Raw genomic sequence first — 26,254 nt, 5'->3', positions numbered from 1 at the left:
CATGTTGAAACTCTCAGTGGGTCCCTAATTCCTAACCTAAAAGCTACGATGCCTTTCGCAGTCCACCACCTAAGCCACAGAACATTAGCAGGGAGAGCAACCTGACAGCCCACAGCACCTATGCTGCAAGACAAAGCCCCACCTGCAGGCCACTCCACCACACAGGCACATCATCACAGCAGCAATGACCGGTGTCCCACTTGCAACTGCAATGTGAGAAACTCGCCTCAACACCCGGCACTGCCGCTGGCAGTTCGAGTGCCGATGGTAGTGCCGGGTATTGAGGCGAGTTTCTCGCATTGCAGTTGCAAGTGGGACACCGGTCTAAATCGGTATTCTGGTTTCACAAGACCCCTGTTCCCAAGTGGTTTGTTTTAAAAATAAAACAATTAAAAAAACAAAAACTGCTTTACTCCCCCTCCAAGGGTCGAACGCTTAGTCTTTGCCGCTGCTCCTGATGACTATTGTCTGCAACACTGACGTCACATCAACAGCACTGCAGACAATCAGTGATCACAGCTGCTTTAACCCCTTAACGACCGCCGATATGCCTTTTAACGGCGGCAGTTAAGGGTACTTAAACTGCGCTGTGAAAAAAGTGAATAGCGCCCCACAGAGTCGGATTTTCTCTGGGGTCTCGGTTGCCGGGGGTAGCCAAGACCCCAGAGAACATGATTTGGGTTTTAAAAGAAAAAAACGCGATTTCCCATTTAATTCCTCTGTCCTCCGATGTGATCGCACATCAGAGGACAGAGAAATGGGGTCCCCGATCGCCCCCCGATACTCACCTGTCTCCCCCGGTGCCCCTCGTGGCTCCAGATGGGCGCCGCCATCTTGTTCCAGCCAAAAAATGGCGGGTGCATGTGCAGTGCGCCCGCCGGCTGGCACCCGGAAGATCTTTGGGGGTCTCGGCTGCCGGGGGTAGCCGAGACCGCAAAACAGGGATCATGTTGTTTGGGATCGCCGGTAATTAACTTTACCGGCAGCTGCAAAAAAAAAAAAAAAAAAGCTATGTGTCATTCTCTGTCCTCTGATGTGATTGCACATAAGAGGCAAGAGAAATAGGGGGATTCGGGGACCCTGTTCTACTTACCGGTGTCCCTGGGTCCTCCTGTGTCCCCTCCTGGCCGCCGGCTTTTTCATCTGGTAAGAAAATGGCGGGTGCATGCACAGTGCCCCCGCCATGATCTGCCGGCCAGCAGCTAGAGGAGTTGGGTTAAAGCTAGGGTTAGGGTTGGGGCTAAAGTTAGGGTTAGGGCTAGGGCTAAAGTTAGGATTAGGGCTAAAGTTAGGGTTAGGGCTAAAGTTAGGGTTAGGGCTAAAGTTGGGGCTAAAGTTAGGGCTAGGGTTGGGGCTAAAGTTAGGGCTAGGGTTGCGGCTAAAGTTAGGGTTAGAGTTGGGATTAGGGAAGGCCAATTTCACATTTCCGTCGGTACGGGGCCGTCGCAATCCGTCGGCCCGACGTACCGATGGACGTTGTGCAAAATTGTGCACAACGTGGGCAGCGGATGCAGTTTTCCGACGCATCCTCTGCCCATTCTGAAGTGCGGGGAGGAGGGGGCGGAGTTCCGGCCGCGCATGCGCGGTCGAAAATGGCGGATACAACGGATGAAAAAAACATTCCCTTGAACGTTTTTTCATCACGACGGTCCACCAAAACACGACGCATCCGTTGCACGACAGATGCGGCGTGTGGCCATCCGTCGCAATCCGTCGTCAATAAAAGTCTATGGCAAAAAAACGCATCCTACAGGATCCGTGTTTTTTACCAAAACGACGGATTGCGACGGATGGCAAAAAAACGGAAGTGTGAAAGAGGCCTTAGGGTTTGAATTAGGGTTGGTATTAGGGTTAGGGTTGGCATTAGGGTTACGTTTGGGATTAGGGTTAGGTTTGGGATTAGGGTTAAGGTTAGGGTTGGGATTAGGGTTAGGGGTGTATTGGGATTAGGGCTAGGTTTGAGGTTAGGGTTGAGATTAGGATTAGGGGTGTGTTGGATTTAGGGTTTTGATTAGGGTTATGGTTGGGATTAGGGTTGTTTTCGGGTTAGGGTTGTGATTAGCGTTAGGGTTGTGATTAGGATTATGGATCGGGTTGGGATTAGGGTTGGAGTTAGAATTGGGGGGTTTCCACTGTTTAGGTACATCAGGGGGTCTCCAAATGCGACAGCCAATTTTGCGCTCAAAAAGTCAAATGGTGCTCTCTCCCTTCTGAGCTCTGCCGTGCGCCCAAACAGTGATTTACTCACACATATGGGGCATCAGCGTACTCGGGATAAATTGGACATCAACTTTTGGGGTCCAATTTCTCCTGTTACCCTTGAGAAAATAAACTTGGGGACTAAAAAATCTTTTTTGTTGAAAAAAATATATTTTTTATTTTCACGATTCTGCATTATAAACTTCTGTGCATTCACAGTTCTCACCACACATCTAGATAGATAAGTTCTTTGGGGGGGGGGGGTCTAGTTTCCAAAATGGGGTCACTTGTGGGGGTTTCTACTGTTTAGGTACATCAGGGGCTCTGCAAACGCAACATAACGCCCGCAGACCAGTCTATCAAAGTCTGCATTCCAAAACGGCGCTCCTTCCCTTCCGAGCTCTGCAGTGCGCCCAAACAGTGGTCCCCCCCACGCATGGGGTATCAGTGTACTCAGGACAAATTGGACAACAACTTTTGGGGTCCAATGTCTCTTGTTACCCTTGAGAAAATAAAAAATTGTAGGCTAAAAAATCATTTTTGAGGAAAAAAAAAAAAAGGATTTTTTATTTTCATGGCTCTACTTTATAAATTTCTGTGAAGCACTTGGGGGTTTCAAAGTGCTCACCACACATCTACATAAGTTCCTTAATGGGTCTAGTTTCCAAAATGGTGTCACTTGTGGGGGGTTTCCACTGTTTAGGCACATCAGGGGATCTCCAAACGTGACATGGTGTCCGATCTCAATTCCAGCCAATTCTGCATTGAACAAGTCAAACGGCACTCCTTCTCTTCCAAGCTCTGCGGTGCGCCCAAACAGTGGTTTACCGCCACATATGGGGTATCGACGTACTTAGGAGAAATTGCTCAACAACTTTTGTGGTCTAATTTCTCCTGTTACCCTTGTGAAAATAAGAATTTGTGGGCGAAAAGATAATTTTTGTAGAAAAAATGTGATTTTTTATTTTCACGGTTCTACGTTATAAACTTCTGTGAAGGACTTGGGGGTTCAAAGTGCTCACCACACATCTAGATAAGTTCCTTAAGGGGTCTAGTTTCCAAAATGGTTCCACTGTTTAGGCACATCAGGGGCTCTCTAAACGTGACATGGCATCCGATCTTAATTCCAGCCAATTCTGCATTGAAAAAGTCAAACGGCGCTCCTTCTCTTCCAAGCTCTGCGGTGCGCCCAAACAGTGGTTTACCCCCACATATGGGGTATCGGCGTATTCAGGACAAATTGCTCAACAAAATTTATGGTTAAATTTCTGTTTTTACACTTGCAAAAATAAAAAAAAAAATGGTTCTGAAGTAAAATGTTTGCAAAAAAAAGTTAAATGTTCATTTTTTTCCTTCCACATTGTTTCAGTTCCTGTGAAGCACGTAAAGGGTTAATAAACTTCTTGAATGTGGTTTTGAGCACCTTGAGGGGTGCAGTTTTTAGAATTGTGTCACACTTGGTTATTTTCTATCATATAGACCCCTCAAAATGACTTCAAATGTGATGTGATCCCTAAAAAAAAAAATGGTGTTGTAAAAATGAGAAATTGCTGGTCAACTTTTAACCCTTATAACTCCCTAACAAAAAAAAATTTGTTTCCAAAATTGTGCTGATGTAAAGTAGACATGTGGGAAATGTTATTAACTATTTTGTGTGACATATCTCTCTGATTTAAGGGCATAAAAATACAAAGTTTGAAAATTGCAAAATTTTAAAAATTTTCACCATATTTCCGTTTTTTTTTTCATAAATAATTGCAAGTAATATCAAAGAAATGTTACCACTAACATGAAGTACAATATGTCACGAAAAAACAATCTCTGAATCAGCGGGATCTGTTAAAGCGTTCCAGAGTTATAACCTCATAAAGTGACAGTGGTCAGAATTGTAAAAATTGGCCTGGTCATTAAAGGGCACCTGTCACCTCGTGTTTTCAGTATGAGATAAAAATACTGTTAAATAGGGCCTGAGCTGTGCATGACAACAGTGTATTTTGTGGACCCCGATTCCCCACCTATGCTGCCAAAATACGTTACTACAGTAGCCGTTTTCGCCTGTCAATCAGGCTGGTCTGGTCAAAAGGGCGTGGTGTCTTCCCCCAGATCTTGTTTAGTTTTCCGTTGGTGGCGTAATGGTTTGCGCATGTCCAAGGTCCCGAATCCACTGCACAGGGGAGTTAAAAGAGCGCGATGTGCACTATTTCATTGGTGCTCGGTGGGGGCGGCCATCTTCCTTTGGCCGCGCGCGCAGAAGCGGCGCTCTGCTGGCCGCGGCTTCAGGAAAATGGCCGCGGGATGCCGCGCGTGCGCAGATGGAGATCGCGGCGGCCATTTTCCTGCAGCAGAGTTCGCATCTCTGCTTCAGGAAAATGGCCGCCGCGATCTCCATCTGCGCACGCGCGGCATCCCGCGGCCATTTTCCTGAAGCCGCGGCCAGCAGAGCGCCGCTTCTGCGCACGCGCGGCCAAAGGAAGATGGCCGCCCCCACCGAGCACCAATGAAATAGTGCACATCTCGCTCTTTTAACTCCCCTGTGCAGTGGATTCGGGACCTTGGACATGCGCAAACCACTACGCCACCAACGGAAAACTAAGCAAGATCTGGGGGAAGACACCACGCCCATTTGACCAGACCAGCCTGATTGACAGGCGAAAACGGCTACTTTGGTAACGTATTTTGGCAGCATAGGTGGGGAATCGGGGTCCACAAAATACACTGTTGTCATGCACAGCTCAGGCCCTATTTAACAGTATTTTTATCTCATACTGAAAAAACGAGGTGACAGGTGCCCTTTAAGTACCAAATTGGCTCTGTCACTAAGGGGTTAAGCATCTCGCACTGTCAACTCGGGCAGAGCCGCGGAGCTCACTTTTTGGCTGCAGCACTGATGATGTATCGTCCCCACTGAAGATACCTGGAGCAATGGTGGAAACTCATAGCTGGACCCAAGGAGCGGGACTAATAAAAGGTTAATTTTGCTTTTTTAGAATAAAATTACAGCCGACAGGACAGGGTTTTTCTGAAAGCAGAAAATCCCATTAAAGTGTATTGCTTTGCATTATGGATTACCGTATTTTTGCTTAAAATGTTACCTCTGGTGGAAATTGAAGAAGTCCAGTGAGAAGGTTAAGTCGCCCTCTGTGCGGCATTCCTATAATCACATCTGTGACACCACTGAAGGAACACATTTTAAACATCTCAAGGAAGAAAGCCATCATGCTTTCTGCTCCCTCTCCTCCATATCGTTTTACAGTTGAAAATTTGGTAGCCAAAAAATGATCAAATTCCTAAGTAAAATAAAAAGACAGATATAAGTAAACATTCTGCCAAAGGACACTGGAGGACATTTATCAAAGTGTTTGCACCCAAAATGTTGTGCAAATGGAGACCCTTCTTGGTAAATGCCTAGACCAAATTTATGAATGTTTAACATCATTTAAAGGGAACCTGTCACCCCCCCCCCCCCCCCAGGTGTTTTTAACTAAAAGAGCCATCTTGTGCAGCACTAATGCTGCATTCTGTCAAGGTGGCTCTTTTGGTTCGGGTCCCTGCCAACGCTGAAATAATCGTTTTTAGAATTTGCCCCTCATACCTGCAGTTTGTCAGGGGGGCATGTTTTTCCCCCCTGACACAAACGCCTCCCAGCCATCACTCAGGGCCTCCGTGCGCCACCTCCATTTCCTTCCTGAACGTCCCCGGCGCCTGAGCTGTAAGTTTTTTTTTCTGGCAAGTGCAGTTCGTGCTGCCCTTCGACTCCCATCACATGATGGGAACTTACAGCGCAGGCGCCAGTGAGGGACGTTCAGGAAGGAAATGGAGGCGGCGCACGGAGGCCCCGAATTACGGCTGGGAGGCTTTTGTCTCAGAGGGGAAAAATACATGCCCCCATGACAAACTGCAGGTATGAGGGGCAAATTCTAAAAACGATTATTTCAGCGTTGGCAGGGACCCGAACTAAAAGAGCCACCTTGACAGAGTGCAGCATTAGTGCTGCACAAGATGGCTCTTTTAGTTAAAAACGCTTGGTGGGGGGGGTGACAGGTTCCCTTTAACGCACCATTTTTGTACGCATATCAAAACTTAAGTGACAAGAAAAAGGGGAGTGACACCTTTTAGCATGAAGTACTGTATATTTAGGATTACATTTCTAAGCAACAGTCTCAAAAAATTGCATACTCTAGCCAGGTCCTATTGGTTTAAAAAAAAATAAAAATGGTGTGAAATTAATACATTTGTTGTAATCAAGTGTAACATGCATAAAAAGTGTCAATTTGGGTACAATTCAGCATTAGCAAGCAACATTGGACAAATTCGTCTCCAGCTCTCTTCTAATAGGCGGTCGGTGTTAAAGGTGCACCAAGCACCTGTACTTGGCTTGAGCCAAGGCTGTGGTGCAGTCGGTAAGCCAAACCTCCGGCTCCTCAATTTCCATGATACTGACTCAGAGTCCACCAAAATGGGCTCCGACTTCACAGCCCTGATTTGAACAGTCATCCTGTGCTGAGACTCCCCCCTTAACGAAATGTCCCTGTCGTGTCCCTGCCTTTGATGTGGGCTTGATTTAATCACCTATCAAGTGCCTTTAACCTGCCGTGGGTGAAGCAGAGCTCCACCCGCAAATGTTAAAATGTTATATACCGCTCTCAAATCTCCGACAGAGGCATATAACACGCGCCGGTAGGGGGCCACATCATTCCACGAGCCCATGATGTGATCGCGGGTCAACTCCCCTTTTACCTCATTGAATATACCGTATTTTCCGGCGTATAAGACGACTTTTTAACCCCTCAAAATCTTCTTAAAAGTCGGGGGTCGTCTTATACGCCAGGTACAGACAAATGTGCATATCGTGGGTGGGGGGGGAGTGGTCCCGATGACGAAGAGAGGGGGCGTCTCACAGGAAAGTGTGAGTGGAGTAGCCCCGTTACCTCATTGCGGCAGCGTGGGGATCTCTGTGCTGGGAGCGGCAGCTCCTCTTCGTGCCGTGGGGGCTCTGTGCTGTGGGGCTGTGCATCTTCTTGCAGCGTCGGGGCTCCTCCGGCATCTCCTCAAGGCCCGGAGGCACCGGCAGCTCCATTGCTGCGATGCGGTGGCCTCCGGGAAAATGGCCGCTGGGGGCGGCACATGCTCAGATTCAGATCTCGTCCTGAGATCTCGGGAGACGAGATCTGAATCTGAGCATGCGCCGCCCCCAGCGGCCATTTTCCCGGAGGCCACCGCATCGCAGCAATGGAGCTGCCGGTGCCTCCGGGCCTTGAGGAGATGCCGGAGGAGCCCCTACGCTGCAAGAAGATGCACCGCCCCACGGCACGAAGAGGAGCTGCCGCTCCCAGCACAGAAACCATATGCTACCGCAATGAGGAGCCGCCGCTCCCCAGCACAGAGACCCCCACGCTGCCGCAATGAGGTAATAGGGGGCTACTCCACTCACACTTTCCTGTGAGACGCCCCCTCTTCATCATCAGGACCAATCCCCACCCCAAAAGGCACATTAGTCACCGGCCCAATAAGACGACATACGGCGTATAAGAAGACCCCCGACTTTTAAGAAGATTTCATATTTTAACTGGAAAAGTTGGGGGGTGATCTTATACGCCCAGTCGTCTTATATGCCGGAAAATACGGTAAATTAAAAAATACACATATTTAGTATTGATGAATTCCTAAAAAGTCCAATCTATCAAAATATGAAATAAACTAGATGGTGGCCCGATTCTAACGCATCGGGTATTCTAGAATATGTATGTATGTATATAGCAGCCACATAGTATATAGCACAGGCCACGTAGTATATAGGATCCATGTAGTATATAGCAGACAAATAGTACGTGGCCTGTGCTATATACTATGTGGCTGCTATATACATACATACATATTCTAGAATACCCGATGCGTTAATACAGGCCACGCAATATCTAACACAGCCCAAACAGTATATAACACGGGCCACGTACTATATAACACAGCCCACGCAGTATATAGCAGCCACGCAGTATATAACACAGGCGACGTAGTATATACTGTAAACACAGGCCACGTAATATATAGCACAGCCCACGCAGTACAAAACACAGCCCACATAGTATCTAACACAGCCCACGCAGTATATAGCAGCCACGCAGTATATAACACAGGCGACGTAGTATAACACAGGCCACGCAGTATATAACACTGGCCACGTAATTTATAGCACAGCCCACGCAGTACAAAACACAGCCCACATAGTATCTAACACGGGCCACGTAGTATATAGCAGCCACGCGGTATATAACACAGCCCGTGGGCACCATATCCCTGTTTAACTATTTTTTATTTTAATTATTTTTTTATAGACTCACCCACAGGGATCCAGCGAAGCTCTGGCGATGCGCGCGTGGCTGCCGCCATCTTCCGTTCCCAGGATGCATTGCGAAATTACCCACATGACTTAGCGGTCTCGCGAGACCGCTAAGTCTTCCGGGTAAATTCGCAATGCATCTCTGGGAACGGAAGATGGCGGCAGCCAAGCGCGCCGGGGCAGACTACGGAGGGTGAGAATAGCAGGGGTTTTTTTTGTTTCTTTTTAATTATTTTTAACATTACATCTTTTTACTATTGCTGCTGCATAGGCAGCATCTATAGTAAAAAGTTGGGGACACACAGGGTTAATAGCAGCGATAACGGAGTGCGTTACCCACGGCATAACGCGGTCCGTTACCGCTGGCATTAATCCCGTGTTTGCGGTGACTGGAGGGGAGTATGCGGGCGCCGGGTACTGACTGCAGGGGAGTAGCGAGGGACTAATCGGACTGTGGCCGTCGCTGATTGGTCGCGGCAGCCATGACAGGCAGCTGGCGAGACCAATCAGCAAAGCGGGATTTCCGTGACGAAAGTTGCCGACAGAAAGACGGAAGTACCCCTTAGACAATTATATATATAGATTAATCCGATCGATAAACTGCGTAAATAAATAAAAAGGGCAGAATTGCGATTTCTGGGCCGCCACAATGTTGCAATAAAATGCAATAAGAGGCGATCAAAACATTGCATCTACCTCAAAATGGTATCAGTAAAAAATGTTAGCTCGTGGCATATAAAAAATAAGCCCTTACACAGCCCCATATCCCGAAAATTGAAAGATTTCCGAATCACAGAAAATGGAGAAAAAAGGGTTGTTTTTTTTTAAGAATTCCTAAATTCTTTTCCATCCCATAAATATAATATAAAAACATAAATAAAAATAATTATATATATATTATATATATATTTTTAGATATATTTTATATTATATACATACTTTATTTTTTTTGTATTTGAGTAAGCATACTGACCTGGAGAAACATATAGCCAAGTCAGTAGTATCGTGAACCTGGTTAATAATCACCCTACTCAAAAAAGAAAATTGCATTTTTTTTTGCAATTTCAACGCACTTGGAATTTTTTTTCCCCACTTTCCAATGCATTCCACGATAGAATAAATGAGGTGGTTCAAAAGTACAAGTTGACCTGCAAAAAAAACAGCCTTTGTATATTGACAGAAATATTAAAACTTTTATGGCCCTAGGGAGAAGGGGAGGAAAAAAACAATAAAAAAAGAAAATTGCACAGAGGTAAAAGTACTAAACAAAAGGGCAGCCCTAGACTGGTAACTAATATTTAAGGTAATAATCTACTTCAACATTGCCTATAAGTGCGATCACTGATAAATACTATGCATATGGGGGGGGGGTCACACGAACATATGTTCTCTTATATGAGAGAATCGGGCCAATTATGCAAATGACACTGGGCTCAAACCCTGTCGGAGTGTCAGTGCACTGTGCTCCGATTCTCTCGCATGAGAGAATCACGGACCAGGTGTAGACAAGACGGATCAAGTAATTTCTATATCTATTCCATTGCCTGTGTCCGCAGTAATCTGACTGCAGTCCGATGTTTCACACGCACCCATAGACTTCTATGGGTGGGTGCGATCTAATTCTCGGATGCAGGATTGTTTTCTCCTCCCGAATGGACAGGAGAAAAAAAAAAAGATTGCAGATCTGCCCTACCCCATAGGATATTACTGAGCCCAGTGCTATCTGATAAAACATCACATAGCACTCGGCCATATTATACGCTTGTGTGAGCACGCCCCTTAGTGTGTCTTCTTAAGGTGTACATGGAGTTACCTGGCATTCAAGCATCAGCTTAGCCAAATGTTTTTTCTCTTCTGTAGAAAAGATCTCCTGATTTAACTCTTCAAATCTTCTGGAAAACCATTCCCGTTCGTCTAAGTTTTGCAACTGGCTTGTTTCAACAGAAACCTGTCCACAGTATGTGTGATCAAGGTACGCCAAAACCTCTTCAAGTGTTGCCTCCTCTTTTCCTAGATTTAATAAGCCTGTTTGCAGAAAGAAAAAAGCTTAAGTATACTGAATTTATTTTAGCAGAGCATTAAACACCACTGCCAGCACAGCGCTGGAGCAGAACAGGGGTAAGTAGAGAGGATTTTGTTATCTGTACGTGGAGCAAGCCAATGGAATACAGAAAATGAAATCTCAAAAAACCTTTAGCCTCAGACATCTGTGTTGAACCTATGTGTTCAGTTTTTTTTTTTACAGAACATGTAACCATTAACATCTATGGTGCTATTCACACGTCACTGTTTTTTCCATGGACCATGTCCATGTAAACCTCACGGAAACATTTCCGATTTTCTCCATTATCATGTATGAAAAGTGCTAATAGTCTATTGGTCAGTGAAAAACACATACAGCACACGGATGGCAACCATGCTTGTCTATTCTCTTTATAATCTCTCCTTATCTGTCTTTTGCTTATGTGCAGTGTGCTACACACCATGATACTAAACAGCACAGTGACTACTTTTCATCCTCTTAAACAGACTGATTACAACTTTGTAGACCTATGATGCCAACTGCAGGACACACTTTTGTTTAACATGCCCCTATTGTTAAATTATTTTAAATCTTTTCTAGGGGTACCGTCATTTTTGTCCAGGCCATTGTCCTTATTTTTAACCACAATTAAAAAGAGAAGTGTGATTTTCATTAGTTGATGTTCAGTAAATTTAGATTGAAAATGACTTTTGTTTGTTTAAAGTTATTTCATTGACGATTGTAGGTTATTCTTCATTTAACCAAGAAGTACCAACAATTTTGAGAACATGTGTAGGTGCAGAAATGCTGCAGAAAATATGGCATATCAAAAACTCACCAAGTTAACATCATAGGAATGTATCCTAAACCAACAGAAATAAATTAGCTATATACAGGGCAGTGATCGGAGGCATCTCTTATTGTGGTACAATCTTCCTGCATTCTACAACATGTTGAAAACTGTCCCCACCTTTTGCAGTTTTTGCTTGGACCAGCATTTCTACCAAGTGTTTTAAATTAGTAGGAGGCTGCAAGAGGGGATCCTCCTATTTTTGTTTAAGAACATGTGGAAGGGGAGTTTTTAGCTATTTTCAAAAGTTGCTGTGTGGCGGCCATTGCAGCTGTGATGATGTGCCTGTGGGGTGGAGTGGCCTGCAGCTGGGGCTTTGCCTTGCACCATGGGCATCTGGGCTGTCAGGTTGCTCTCCCTGCTAGTGTTCTGTGGCTTAGGTGGTGGACTGAGCAAGGCCTCGTAGCTTTTAGGTTAGGAATTAGGGACCCCCTGAGAGTTTCAACATGATGTAGTAATGGGCTTCATATAGTCTGATCAGAATGGTAAACTAAGAACCTTATGTTCAGTTTTGTAAATTTTCACCTAGTGGTATTAGATCAATGTATGATTTTTGAATGCGCGGTACATGTCTTTTTCCATAGCTATGGCAAACGGAGTTAATGGGGTTGTCCAGTTCAAGACGAAAAGTCTGCAGGCGCTCCATATGACTTCAGAGTGCTGAATAGGGACAGTGTGCAATGCGCACACTGTCTTAGGCCAGTCTCACAAGTCCAGATAATTCCGGTACCGGAGAAAACGATACCGGAGTTATCCGTGTCCGTGTGCTCACGTGACACACGTGCAGCAGCCGTGTGCCGCCTGAGGACCAAACGGACCGTGCAGGAGAGACAGCGCTACAGTAAGCGCTGTCCCCAGCGTGTGGTGCTTAAGGCGGCATTCATCTCTTGTCCCCTGCAGCGCTCGCAGGAGAGAAAAGATGAAAAATCTATTTATTTTTTTGTTAAAAATAAAGTTTGGGGGTCACCTCCCGCCTCCCACCCCCCGTGCGCCTGCCTGCTTGCAGAGAAATACTCACCCAGCTCCCGCGATGCCTCCTCTCAGCGCCGGCAGCCTGTCCTGTGTGAGCTGTCACGTGGTACCGCTCATTACCTCCCTATGGGAGGTGGAGCCGCATATTCATCATTGTAATGAGCGGTACCAGGTGACCCCCAAACTTTATTTTTAACAAAAAAAAAAGAAAAATTGATTTTTCATCTCCTCTCTCCTGCGAGCGCAGCAGGGGACAAGAGATGAATGCCGCCTTCAGCACCACATGCAGGGGACAGCGCTTAACTGTAGCGCTGTTTCTCATGCGGCGGTACGTGCATACGGAGGAGAGTGCACACTGTTCTCCGTGTGCACGTGTGCGGGATGCTTTGCTGACCGTGTTGCCGGAGAAAAAACGGACATGTCTCCGTGTTTTGCACACGGACACAAGATCCGTGAAAACACACAGGCATGTGCATAGACCCATTCATTTGAATGGGTCTACGTGAGTGTCTCCGGTATGTGAGAAAACTGTCACTACACGTAACGGAGCCACTGACGTGTGAAACCGGCCTTAATTCCCTTGTATTCCTACTGCAGTCGCGTGACCACATGTATACAACTGAGAGAATAGGAGACTATGCAAACTGCATACATGTGGTCATGTAACCACCCACATCAACATTAGAGCCAGCTGTCAGTCAGTGCTGGGTGCGCAGTTACACCGCCGCTCACGACTGAAGCCGTGCTGCCCCTATGACTGACAGCCCGAAACTGCCAGGAGGAATATACTGTATATACTCGAGTATAAGCCGACCTGAGTATAAGCCGACCCCCTAATTTTGCAACAAAAAACTGGGAAAACGTATTGACTCGAGTATAAGCCTAGGGTGGAAAATGCAGCAGGTACCGGTAAATGTCAAAAAATAAAAATTCCATATATACTTGAGTATAAGCTGAGATTTTCAGCCCCCAAAAAATGGGCTGAAAGTGCCCCTCTCGGCTTATACTCGAGTCATAGTCGGCGGGGGGGGTCGGCAGGTGAGGGGGAGCGACGACTGTCACATACTCACCTGCTCCTGGCGCGGTCCCTGCATGTCCCACGGTCTCCGGCAGCTTCTTCCCCTGTTCAGCGGTCACATGGTACCGCTCATTAAAGTAATGAATATAGACTCCACTACCATAGGGGTGGAGCCGCATATTCATTACTGTAATGAGCAGTACCAGTGACCGCTGAACAAAGGAAGAAGCTGCCGGCGCCGGAGACCATCTGTCCGGGAGAAGCTGCCAGGGACCGCGCCGGGAGCAGGTGAGTATTTCATATTCACCTTTCCTCGTTCCACCGCCACCCCGTCTTCCGCGTCCTTTGCAGTGACTGTTCAGGTCAGAGGGCGCGATGACGTATTAGTGTGCGCACCGCCCTCTGCCTGAACAGTCAGTGCGGAGAGACGGGACGGTGAGGAGAGACGGGACGGTGAGGAGCAGCGGGCAGCGACGAGAGGTGAGTATGTCATTTTTTTATTGCAGCAGCAGCATTATATGTGGCACATTGTTATATGGAGCATCTTATGGAGCCATAATGAACTGTATGGAGCATTACATGTGGCACATTGTTATATGGAGCATCTTATGGGGCCATAATGAACTGCATGGAGCATTATATGGGGCACATTGTTATATGGAGCATCTTATGGCAGTTTCTACTGGACAGAAGGTCTCCGGCGCGGGCAGCTTCTTCCTCTGTTCAGCGGTCACTGGTACCGCTCATTACAGTAATGAATATGCGGCTCCACCCCTATGGGAGTGGTGTGTGTATGCATAGGAGTCCAGTGGGTGGTTCTACTAGTGATTGACAACTATCTCTACACACACAGTCATACAGGGAGCACTGTCACTCACTAGTACGACCACCCAGAGGACTAATGTGCCTACAAACACCAGACATTTCAATGAATAAAGTGCAAATTAACTTAAACTTTTTCATAAAATTGTATAGTCAGTCTGATCAGCTCCTTCTGCTTTATAACATCATGCCTGCAGATCAGATACCATTTTCAACATGACAAGTTACCTTTAGGCAATAAGAAAAGCAATGTACAAAATTCACCAGCTCCCGTAGGTTGGCTGTGAAGATCCTCAGCAGGTAAAGTAAAATATAAAACTTCACAAGTTATTAGTACAGCTTAAAAGGACCCAGGTACATTAGAAATATTGCATCAAGAAAAAACCTGGCATGTTTCAGGCATAAAGATGCCCTTAGTCATGGTATGATACTATGATGCTCTCTCTTTAGGCTATGTGCACAGTGGGTTTTTTTTTAGGCGATTTAGGAAGAGAAACGTAAGCGCAAACTTTCCAAATCCTTTTTTAAAAATGCACAACACCTCAAAAGCTTGGGAGGTTCTGCTCAGTTACTGCTACAAAACTCTGCGAAAAAGACACCGTGTGTACATAGCTCTAACTTAGAGAAGGAAGTTCTTACATTTTATTTTTGTTTTGCTTTTTAATATTTTTTTCTAAGAGTGGGAGATGCAATTCTCAAGCAGCAGGGAAGCTACAATTATCCCCTTCTACATACTAGCAAATTCTAACACAATTTAATCCATGAAATCATCTCAGCTTTACCTGCTGTACGAAAAGGTCCATGGAGAATCTCGGAAAGCACCTGTATTTCTGGCACCATATCCATCACTGCTTGACCAGTAAACAATGGATTAATTTTTGCAGCTTTGTGACCATGCTCACGGTAAGCTGTAATTAGTCTTGCAAGGCCGTGATCCACTACAAAAAAGTATACAAAAAAAAGTAAATCATAAAAACTTTTGATTTGTTTGTATGCTTAATTTTAATGCACAATGCTTACTTAAAGAGGCTGTACACTACCATGACAACCCCTTCCCAATCTGAATGTTTCCCCGTTAAAATAAAAACACCTATACTCACCTCCTGCGGTGGCGCCATTCCAGTGGTGTAACCACTCCTCTTTAAAGAGTAACTGCTTTTAGATGTTATTGCTGGTGGGAGCGTATTTCTTTTATTGGTTGTCTGCTGAAAATGTTGACTTCCCTATTAAACTCAGTGGGGTAAAATGCACAACATAAAATGACATACAGATTTAAATATCCACACTGCAGGTCAAGCTCAGTGCAGAAAATTCCAGCAGTGAGGATGAGTATTTTTCATGACTGTAAACTATCCTGCACACTGCAGCCACAGGATCGTTTCCCAGCGCCAACCGACAAATAGCCAAATTTACCAGGGGGAAACAGAATCAGCCTGACATTTCTCCTGCGCTTGCAATTACTGGGAAATGTAGTACTACATGGTTGCCATTCAGACAACTGTCCATCTAGTCAATACATAGACAGCTCGAGTCCACACTGGCTCATGTAGGGGGAACGGTTACATTATCAATAACATCTAAATACCCCTATAGGAATATGGACAAAGGTAATCATTACAGAGGTGAAGCACAAATGCCAAAAGTGCAGCATCGGCCCAACAACGTACCTACAGAGCGTATTTAACTGTGTAAAGTCCAAATTCCACTAAATACTGCTAGTCATATATCATGAAGGCTACAGCCTGAACCTTGAAAGGAAAACTATGTCACAAAATCCACTCTATGGCAAGAGGACAAAATGGCCACAGCTGTCACAAGCTTCAAGTACAGCTGTAAAAAAAATTATATTCCTCTTGTTATTTTGACTACTACTGGGTTCTAAGGGGTAATATTTCTCCTTGTGGAGAGTGACATGCCTAGCTTGGCATGTCAATATGATGATCATAAGCCTTGCAATGCTCCTCTGGGAAATTAGAAATGCAAACTGCCTCTTCAAAGCAGAAGAGAACTTGAACTGTAGCGCCACCTACTGGAAGTAGCAATCCTTAAAGGGTCAATAATGACTTTTAGGATTGCTATTTCCAATGGGTGGCACTAGGGTTCAAGTAGGCTTCCTCTCTGAAGAGGCAACTTGCAAAGTTACTGGGTCTGACATTTGTCTGCATTGCCAAGTGGCTGGGGACTTTTCCCAAGCCTGATAGAAAGGGAAGTGTTGTGCCTCTTAGGCAGGGTTCATATGGCGTTAGTGCAGTCTGTTCAACGCATGCGTTAACCCCTTCCCGACCTCCGCTGTACTATTACGGCGGAGGTCGGGTCCCCGGCTTTATTGTGGGCTCCGGCACTGAGCCCACCTCAAAGCCGGCACATGTCAGCTGTTTTGAACAGCTGACATGAGCCCGCAATAGCGGCGGGTGAAATCTCGATTCACCCGCCGGTATTAACTAGTTAAATGCCGCTGTCAAACGCTGACAGCAGCATTTAACCGGCACTTCCGGCCGCATGGACAGAAATGATCGCATCGCCGGCCCCCGTCACATGATCGGGGGTCGGCGATGCGTCAGGATGGTAACCATAGAGGTCCTTGAGACCTCTATGGTTACTGATGCCGGCCTGCTGTGAGCGCCACCCTGTGGTCGGCGATCATAGCAAGCCTGCAATTCAGCTACATAGCAGCGATCTGATGATCGCTGCTATGTAGCAGCGCCGATCCAGTTGTGCCAGCTTCTAGCCTCCCATGGAGGCTATTGAAGCATGGCAAAAGTTAAAAAAAAGTGTTTTAAAAAATATGAAAAAATAAAAAAAAATATAAAAGTTTAAATCACCCCCCTTTCGCCCCATTCCAGATAAAACAATAAAAAAAAATAAAAAAAGAGATCACACCTACACATATTTGGTATCGCCGCGTTCAGAATCGCCCGATTATCAATTAAAAAAAAATTAACTTGATCGCTAAACGGCGTAGCGAGAAAAAAATTTGAAGCGCAAGAATTACGTTTTTTTGGTTGCCGCGACATTGCATTAAAATGTAATAACGGGCGATCAAAAGAACGTATCTGCTCCAAAATGGTATCATTAAAAACTCCAGCTCGGCACGCAAAAAATAATAATAAAAATAAGTCCTCACCTGACCCCAGATCACGAAAAATGGAGACGCTACGGGTAACGGAAAATTGCGCTATTTCTTTTTTTTTTAGCAAAGTTTGGAATTTTTTTTTACCACTTTTACCACTAGATAAAACGTAACCTAGACATGTTTGGGGTCTATGAACTCGTAATGACCTGGAGAATCATAATGGCAGGTCAGTTTTAGCATTTAGTGAACCTAGCAAAAAAGCCAAACAAAAAACAAGTGTGGGATTGCACTTTTTGTGCAATTTCACCGCACTTGGAATTTTTTTCCCGTTTTCTGGTACACGACATTCTAAAACCAATGATGTCATTGATAAGTGCAACTTGTCCCGCAAAATACAAGCCTTCAAATGGCCATATTGACGGAAAAATAAAAAAGTTATGGCTCTGGGAAGGAGGGGAGCGAAAAACGAGAACGCAAAAACGGAAAAGGGCAAGGTCATGAAGGGGTTAAACAGACTGTGTTAACGCAAGTGCCAAAAAAGATCGCATTATGCGATCATGCTAGCGCAGATGCTCTATGTGCGCTAGCGGTGACAGACCCGGAAACGCTGCAGACCACGTCCGAGGGTCCGTCACAGAATGACGGCAGATCGCTAATGCATGCAGAATATGACATGCCTTAGCGATGCGCTACATAATTGCAGTCAATGGGTGCGCTAACGCATCCGTTACATAGTGTTAGTGCCACTATAACGGATGCCGTCAGCGCATTGCCATTAACACAGTGTGAACCTAGCCTTACAAAGCTTTTCTCTGCATAGTGGTATCAGGATCAGTGGAGATTCCATAAGTCAGACCACCTCTAAGGCCTCTTTCACATTTTCGTCTTTTTGAAGACGTTGCAATGCGTCTGTCTGTGCAAAAAACGCATCCTGCAAAGTTGCCCACAGGATGCGTTTTTTGCACATAGACTTGTATTACCGACCCATCGCGACGTATGGACACACGTTCCATACGTTGTGCACTGGATGCGTCGGTAATTGGCGGACCGTCGTCACAAAAAAAGTTCAATGCAACTTTTTTTGTGCGACGCGTCTGCCATTTTCGACCGCGCATGAGCGGCCAAAACTCCGCCCCCTCCTCCCCGGAACCCATAATGGGCAGCGGATGCGTCTGAAAACTGCATCCGCTGCCCACGTTCTGCACTATTTGCACAACGTCCGTCGGGCTGACGGTTTGCGACGGCCCCGTACCGACAGAAAGTGAAAGAGGCCTAAGATGCAGCCATACTATGACATGGAAAGCTAGATTTCATCGGTATAACCTATTTAAAACTGTGCATGCTACAGCAATACACAGAGTCCCGATGCCAGCTGCACAGTGCAGGGGTGTCACCCTCCAGACAACTGCCTGGCCCCTGCTATACGCATGAGACCTCAAACCGTAAATTTGGCATATTACTGTCTTCGCACCACGCCATGGAATAAATGAGCACTTCACAGCTTTCACCTCATGAAAAAACTCTACCTGGTTCTAAAAACCTGTGTGGCCGAGAAGCTTTCTGCCTCTGCCAATATTTTATTACATACCGGACTTCTTATTTTGTGACACATCCTGTAAACCCTGTGATAATAGTGGGTGAATTTGACTGTGATCAAAGGGCGTGGGCCCCAAGGGGCAGCCATTTGCCAGGCGTCCATGACCAGTGCAGCGCATCTGTGCGTGATTTACCGCAAACTGCTCCAGATGAGAAGCTAATACAGATAACGCACTTCACATGTAACACGGCCTAGGTCGCCAGTTTTGCTCCTGTTTTATGCTTCTCCCCCTCTGTATTCTGTTCTTTGCCATACAGTGTACAGAGATATGGGCCTATTTATCATCTTAGGGTATGTGTCCACGTTCAGGATGGCCGGCGCTTTGGACGGAGCGGAAAACCCGCTCCACCCCCTTCTGTAGACGTGATGATGCCAGATGTGTTCATTGCACACATCCGGCATCATCGCACCCCACACATAGGGTCCTGTGTTTTACCTTGCGGCGGCGCAGCGTCGCCGCAAAGTAAACGGACATGCTGCGTTCTAAAAAGACGCACCGCATGTCCATAAACGCAGGGCCGCCGGGTGCGTGTTCACACACATAGTGGAGACGGGATTTCATAAAAACCCCTCCACTATACTGTAACATCTGAACGCTGTGGCTGTATGCAGCGTTCAATCCGCAGCTATTCCAGATGTAATACGGCCCGTGGACACATACCCTAACAAGAGGCGTTGCGCTGAGGGTCCCATGAGGCGAGTCCTTAGGCTGATCTGAAAAAAGACTGTGAGCCAGGCCCCCGTAGCAAAAGCCATACAAAATAGCACGAAGCGGGCCCATATCTGTGGAAAAGTATGGCAGATTAACCCCTTCCCGACATCTGACGTAATAGTACGTCAGATGTCGGGTCCCCTGCTTTGATGTGCGCTCCGGCGGTGAGCGCACATCAAAGTCGCGACACGTCAGCTGTTTTTTACAGCTGACATGTGCGCGCAATAGCGGCGGGTGAAATCGCGATCACCCGCCGCTATTAACTAGTTAAATGCCGCTGTCAAACGCAGACAGCGGCATTTAACTACCGCATCCGGCCGTGCGGCCGGATATGAGCGCATCGCCGACCCCCGTCACATGATCGGGGGTCGGCGATGCTTGTACATTGTAACCATAGAGGTCCTGGAGACCTCTATGGTTACTGATCGCCGGTGGCTGTGAGCGCCACCCTGTGGTCGGCGCTCACAGCACACCGGCATTTCTGCTGTGTAGCAGCGATCTTATGATCGCTGCTGCATAGCAGAGCCGATCGCGTTGTGCCTGCTTCTAGCCTCCCATGGAGGCTATAGAAGCATGGCAAAAGTAAAAAAAAAAAGTTAAAAAAAATGTGAAAAAAATAAAAAAAATATAAAAGTTTAAATCACCCCCCTTTCGCCCCAATCAAAATAAATCAATAAAAAAAAACCCCAACCTACACATATTTGGTATCGCCACGTTCAGAATCGCCCGATCTATCAATAAAAAAAAAGCATTAACCTGATCGCTAAACGGCGTAATGAAAAAAAAAATCGAAACGCCAGATTTACGTTTTTTTGGTCGCCACGACATTGCATTAAAATGCAAAAACGGGCGATCAAAAGAACGTATCTGCACCAAAATGCTATCATTAAAAATGCCAGCTCGGCACGCAAAAAATAAGCCCTCACCTGACCCCAGATCACGAAAAATGGAGACGCTACGAGTATCGGAAAATGGCGCAATTTTGTTTTGTTTTTTGCAAAGTTTGGAATTTTTTTTCACCACTTAGGTGAAAAATAACCTAGTCATGTTGGGTGTCTATGAACTCGTAATGACCTGGAGAATCATAATGGCAGGTCAGTTTTAGCATTTAGTGAACCTAGCAAAATAGGCAAGCAAAAAACAAGTGTGGGATTGCACTTTTTTTGCAATTTCACTGCACTTGGAATTTTTTTCCTGTTTTCTAGTACACGACATGGTAAAACCAATGATGTCGTTCAAAAGTACAACTCGTCCCGCAAAAAATAAGCCCTCACATGGCCATATTGACGGAAAAATAAAAAAGTTATGGCTCTGGGAAGGAGGGGAGCGAAAAACGAAAACGGAAAAACGGAAAAAGCTCCGGGGGTGAAGGGGTTAAAAGGAAATAGAAAAACATTACACAAGGTGGAGCAGGGGTAAGAAAATAAGAGCAAACACCGGCCATAGATCACCTGGAGACAGGTTCTCTATCATGGCTGCACAGAATACATGGCAGCAGCATGGCCACCACAGCAGGGCCTGGGCACATCCTCCTGCATGGCCAGCAGCCCGGGCCCAGCACTGAGGAGGCTTCTGCCGGCCATTCTTATCCTGGCACCAGCTGTGCCCAGTCCTCCCCGGCACCACATACACCACACACGGCCAGTGCCGGGCCCACACACCTGCACGGACCCCCGCCGCCTCCTTCACACGGCTGCCTGCAGCCTCACTCTTCTTCGGTCGGTAGCCGTACACCCCGCGTTCAGTGCGGTAGAACCTGGGCAGCGCTGGTCGCCACAGGCCGCCACTCCGTGCACAGACACTAAGCCAGGCCGACATACTGTAGTCAGTGATTGGGGCACCAGTAGCCGGCACTGCAGCAACTAAACAGTTAAAAAAAATTACAGCCTTGTGCGCAATCTCAATACAAGAAAACGTGGTAATCGCTGACCGGAGACTCCCCCTGCAGGGGATTGGTTGGCTCTGGGGGCGCGATACTAAGGAGCACAGGTTCATCCATTAGGTCCGTGCAGGGGGAGGTGCTAGACTATAGTTTGTTGTTATGGGATAGCATAAGTTTCTCACTTGGGTTGTGGGACTCCTGCGGCTCCTGCGCCTGAGGCCATATAGTGATGGGCAGTCCGGCTCTTTTTGGTGAACCGGCTCTTTCGGCTCGTGAACCGGCTCTTTTTTTAAATAAAAATAGATTTTACTCTGTCATCGTTCCCGCTCTTTGCCTGTAAAGTGACGGCCTCATGATACACCTGTATAGGTATTTAGTGAAGCAGTAAAGACTGGCTTTTAGCATTGCTGTTTCCGCAGATTGTTGGCTCTTGTGAACAGAGCCCGTGCTACTCGGTTGTAGTCCTAAGGCCAGGTTCACACTGTGTTAGCAGCAGCCCGCTCAGCACATACGGTAACGGGCTGCTGTTAACGCAAGTGCCGACGTTTACATTGCGCTAGCGCAGATAGAGCTCTGGTAGCTCTATCTGCGCTAGTAGTGACGGACCCGGAAACGCTGCAGCCCGCGTCTCGGGGTCTGTCACTCAATGACGGCACATCCCTAGCGCACGCCCATTGTGGGAGTGCGCTACTGATGCGTCCGACATTGGAGTCAGTGGCGGCGTTAACGGACTACGTTACACCGCGTTTATGCCGCTGTGTAACGTCCATCTAACGGACGCCACTAACGTAATGTGAACCCAGCCTAAGGCTACTTTCACACTGGCGTTAACTGCATTACGTCGCAATGCGTCGTTTTGCCGAAAAAACGCATCCTGCAAAAGTGCTTGCAGGATGCGTTTTTTCTGCATTGACTAACATTAGCGACGCATTTGCGACGCAATGACACACGTCGCAACCGTCGTGCGACGGTTGCGCCGTGCTGTGGCGGACCGTCGGGAGCAAAAAACGTTACATGTAACGTTTTTTGCTCCCGACGGTCCGCTTTTTCCGACCGCGCATGCGCGGCCAGAACTCCGCCCCCACCTCCCTGCACTTCCCCGTACCTCACAATGGGGCAGCGGATGCGCTGGAAAAATGCATCCGCTGCCCCCGTTGTGCGGCGGAGACAACGCTAGCGTCGGGAACGTCGGCCCGACGCTAGTGTGAAAGTAGCCTTACCTGTATTACTTTGTAATATGTGCCGTTTTTTGTACACGTCCTTTCTGAATTAGCAAGTGCTGTGCTATATGTTGGTGCTGTATAAGATTGTAATTCATAAAAATAAAGGCATGCTGCAAGCACTGTACTAAGGCTGCTTTCACACTAGCATCGGTACGGGGCCGTCGCCATGCGTCAGCCCGATGTACCGACGCACGTTGTGAAAGAAATGAACAACGGGGGCAGCAGATGCAGTTTTTCAACGCATCCGCTGCCCCATTGTAAGGTCCGGGGAGGAGGGGACACGGTCGAAAATGGCGGACGCGACGCACAAAAAAAGTTACATGGAACTTTTTTTGTGCCGACGGTCCACCAAAACACGATGCATCCGTCGCACGACGGATGCGACGTGTCGCAATGCGTCGCTAATGAAAGTCTATGGAGAAAAAACGCATCCTGCAGACAATTCTGCAGGATGTGTTTTTTCTCCAAAACAACGGATTGCAACGTACACCAAACAACGCTATCGTGAAAGTAGCCTTACACGCACACTGTATACACACACTGTACACACACTACACACACATACACTGTATACATACACAATGTATACACATACACTGTACAAACACACACACTGTATATAAACTGTACACATACACTGTATATACACTGTACACACACACACACTGTGCAAAGCATACGGAATAGTAAACTCAGTTTATTTCAACACAACGTGGAACAGAAATGTATAAATGCTACTATACCATGGTATCAACTTCTCCTGCTGGTGGTGCACAGCACTACAAATCCCAGCAAGTCAAACAGAATATGGCACTGCAATCCTAGTTACATACCAACTGTATTAACAGTTAAGTTACAGTAAATATAATTGAGGTAGTATTACACATAGAACAAGTTTAAAGAGATTTTCCATGACTAACATTGATGGCCTGGCCTTACTATAGGTGATCAATGTGTGATCACTGGACTCACATGCATTTATTTACAGTCTGTGGACTCCAGATATCCACATATTCCTCTCTGCTGTCTGCTCCTCCCACATGAGTGACAGTCACACTTCACTGGCTGAATCTGATAGGCTGCAGGCGCCAGACAAGGAAGGAAAAAAAAAAAAAAGACACGGCTCACTCACGCTGCAGAGCCAACTCCTTTCGTTCACAGCAGGGAGCCGGCTCTTTGTGTCGGCTCGTTCACGAAGGACACATGACTAGAGGCCAACGCGGGGCTCCCACGGGCCGGCTGAGGCAAGTGCAGACCTGCGGAGGCCAGTGCGGGGCTCCCATGGGCCTGCTGAGGCCAGCAGGGGCTGCTATGGCTGAGCACAGCCACGTAGTATATAACACAGGCCACGTAGTATATAACACAGCCCATGCAGTATATAGCACAGCCCACGCCAGTATATAACACTGGCCACCTAGTATATAGCACAGCCCACGCAGTATATAACACAGCCCACGTAGTATATTGCACAGCCACGCAGTATATAACACAGGCCACGTTGTATATTGCACAGCCACGCAGTACATAACAGCCACGAAGTATATAACACAGCCCACGTAGTATATAACACAGGCCACGCAGTATATAACACAGCCCACGCAGTATATTGCACAGCCACGAAGTATATAACACAGCCCACATAGTATATAACACAGGGCACGCAGTATATAACACAGCCCACATAGTATATTGCACAGCCACGCAGTATATAACACAGCCCAAGTAGTATATAACACTGCCCATGCAGTATATAACACAGGACTCGCAATATATAACAGCCCACGTAGTATATAGCACAGAGACGTAGTATATAACAGCCCACGTAGTATATAGCACAGCCCACGCAGTATATAACACAGGCCACGCAGTATATAGCACAGCCCACGTAGTATATAGCAGAGACGTAGTATATAACAGCCCATGTAGTATATAGCACAGCCCACGCAGTATATAACACAGGCCACGCAGTATATTGCACAGCCACGAAGTATATAACACAGCCACGAAGTATATAACACAGCCCACATAGTATATAACACAGGCCACGCAGTATATAACACAGCCCACATAGTATATTGCACAGCCATGCAGTATATAACACAGCCCAAGTAGTATATAACACTGCCCACGCAGTATATAACACAGGACTCGCAGTATATAACAGCCCACGTAGTATATAGCACAGAGACGTAGTATATAACAGTCCACGTAGTATATAGCACAGCCCACGCAGTATATAACACAGGCCACGCAGTATATAGCACAGCCCACGTAGTATATAACAGCCCATGTAGTATATAGCACAGCCCACGCACTATATAACACAGGCCACGCAGTATATAACACAGGCCACGCAGTATATAACATCCCACGCAGTATATTGCACAGCCCACGCAGTATCAAAAACCAACAAATGCCCAGAAACGTATTAAAGGACAAATAACTCAAGGAACATTAACAACCACAGGTGGATAAACCACAGCACAACCGAGTATAATCCTTATAAATATTTTTATTGAAGAACAATTAAAATGAACATGAAGTGCACATTAAAATGAGAAAAAAATGGATAACCAATAAACAGGACACAAAACGTGCCTGGCACATACAACCTATAACAGTAGAGTAAAAATTCAATGCCCCATAAAGTGCTAATAGTGATTTAATCAAACAGCAATGTAAATACCGAAGTGATAAAAGCTTCAGCGATCACACCATTGAAACTATATATGGTGTCAAAGACAACCACATGGTATATAGTATGTGTGATGGCCAGGCTAAGTACAGAGGATCTACACGTTGCTGAATTTTAAAATGCGCGCGTCTCCTGCCTCCCGTGACGTCACGGCTTGTGATTGGTCGCGTCGCCCATGTGACCGCGACGCAACCAATCACAACGCCGGAACGTAATTTTAAAATTCTGAAGGACCTAAAATTACGTCACGGCTTGCTGTGATTGGTCGCGTCGCGGTCACATGGGCGGCGCGCGACCAATCACAAGCCGGGACTTCAAGTAAGGAAGTTAAAGCGCGAATTTTAAGCAAACAACGCTGCCGGTTCCCTCGGTAAGGTGCAGGCTGCGTCGGAGAGGTGAGTATAGCAATATTTTTTATTTTAATTCTTTATTTTACACGTTAATGTTGTTTCGATACCGATACCCGATACCACAAAAGTATCGGATCTCGGTATCGGAATTCCGATACAGCAAATATCGGCCGATACCCGATACTTGCGGTATCGGAATGCTCAACACTAGTTATAAACATTACCACAATGAATTTTAAACAGAACAATTCAGATGCAGTTGAAGTTCAGACTTTCAGCTTTCATTTGAGGGTATCCACATTAAACTTGGATGAAGGATTTAGGAATTTCAGCTCCTTAACATGTGCCACCCTGTTTTTAAAGAGACCAAAAGTAACTGGACAGATTCAATAATTTTAAATAAAATGTTCATTTTTAGTACTTGGTTGAAAACCCTTTGCTGGCAATGACTGCCTGAAGTCTTGAACTCATGGACATCGCCAGATGCTGTGTTTCCTCCTT

The 26,254-nt window shown here is 46.3% G+C and overlaps 1 protein-coding gene across 1 annotated transcript in view; it reads right to left on the bottom strand.

Annotated features, from left to right (window-relative positions):
• Positions 1-21,529, bottom strand: part of DHTKD1 (dehydrogenase E1 and transketolase domain containing 1) — an 80,452-nt gene extending 58,923 nt beyond the window's left edge. Inside the window, exons 1-4 of the mRNA XM_077264583.1 lie at positions 21,265-21,529; positions 15,004-15,159; positions 10,350-10,561; positions 5,292-5,486 (exon numbers count right to left, since the gene is read on the bottom strand). Of these exons, the coding sequence (XP_077120698.1) occupies positions 5,292-5,486; positions 10,350-10,561; positions 15,004-15,159; positions 21,265-21,421 (720 nt within the window). The 5' untranslated portion in view covers positions 21,422-21,529. The remainder of the gene's footprint in view (positions 1-5,291; positions 5,487-10,349; positions 10,562-15,003; positions 15,160-21,264) is intronic.
• Between the last annotated feature and the right edge of the window lie 4,725 nt (positions 21,530-26,254).

Source organism: Ranitomeya variabilis, chromosome 5 (assembly GCF_051348905.1).
Source record: "Ranitomeya variabilis isolate aRanVar5 chromosome 5, aRanVar5.hap1, whole genome shotgun sequence".
NCBI classification, from domain to species: domain Eukaryota; kingdom Metazoa; phylum Chordata; class Amphibia; order Anura; family Dendrobatidae; genus Ranitomeya; species Ranitomeya variabilis.
The sequence above is the reverse complement of the archived record's forward strand: the minus strand, read 5'-3'. Positions and strand labels throughout refer to the sequence as shown.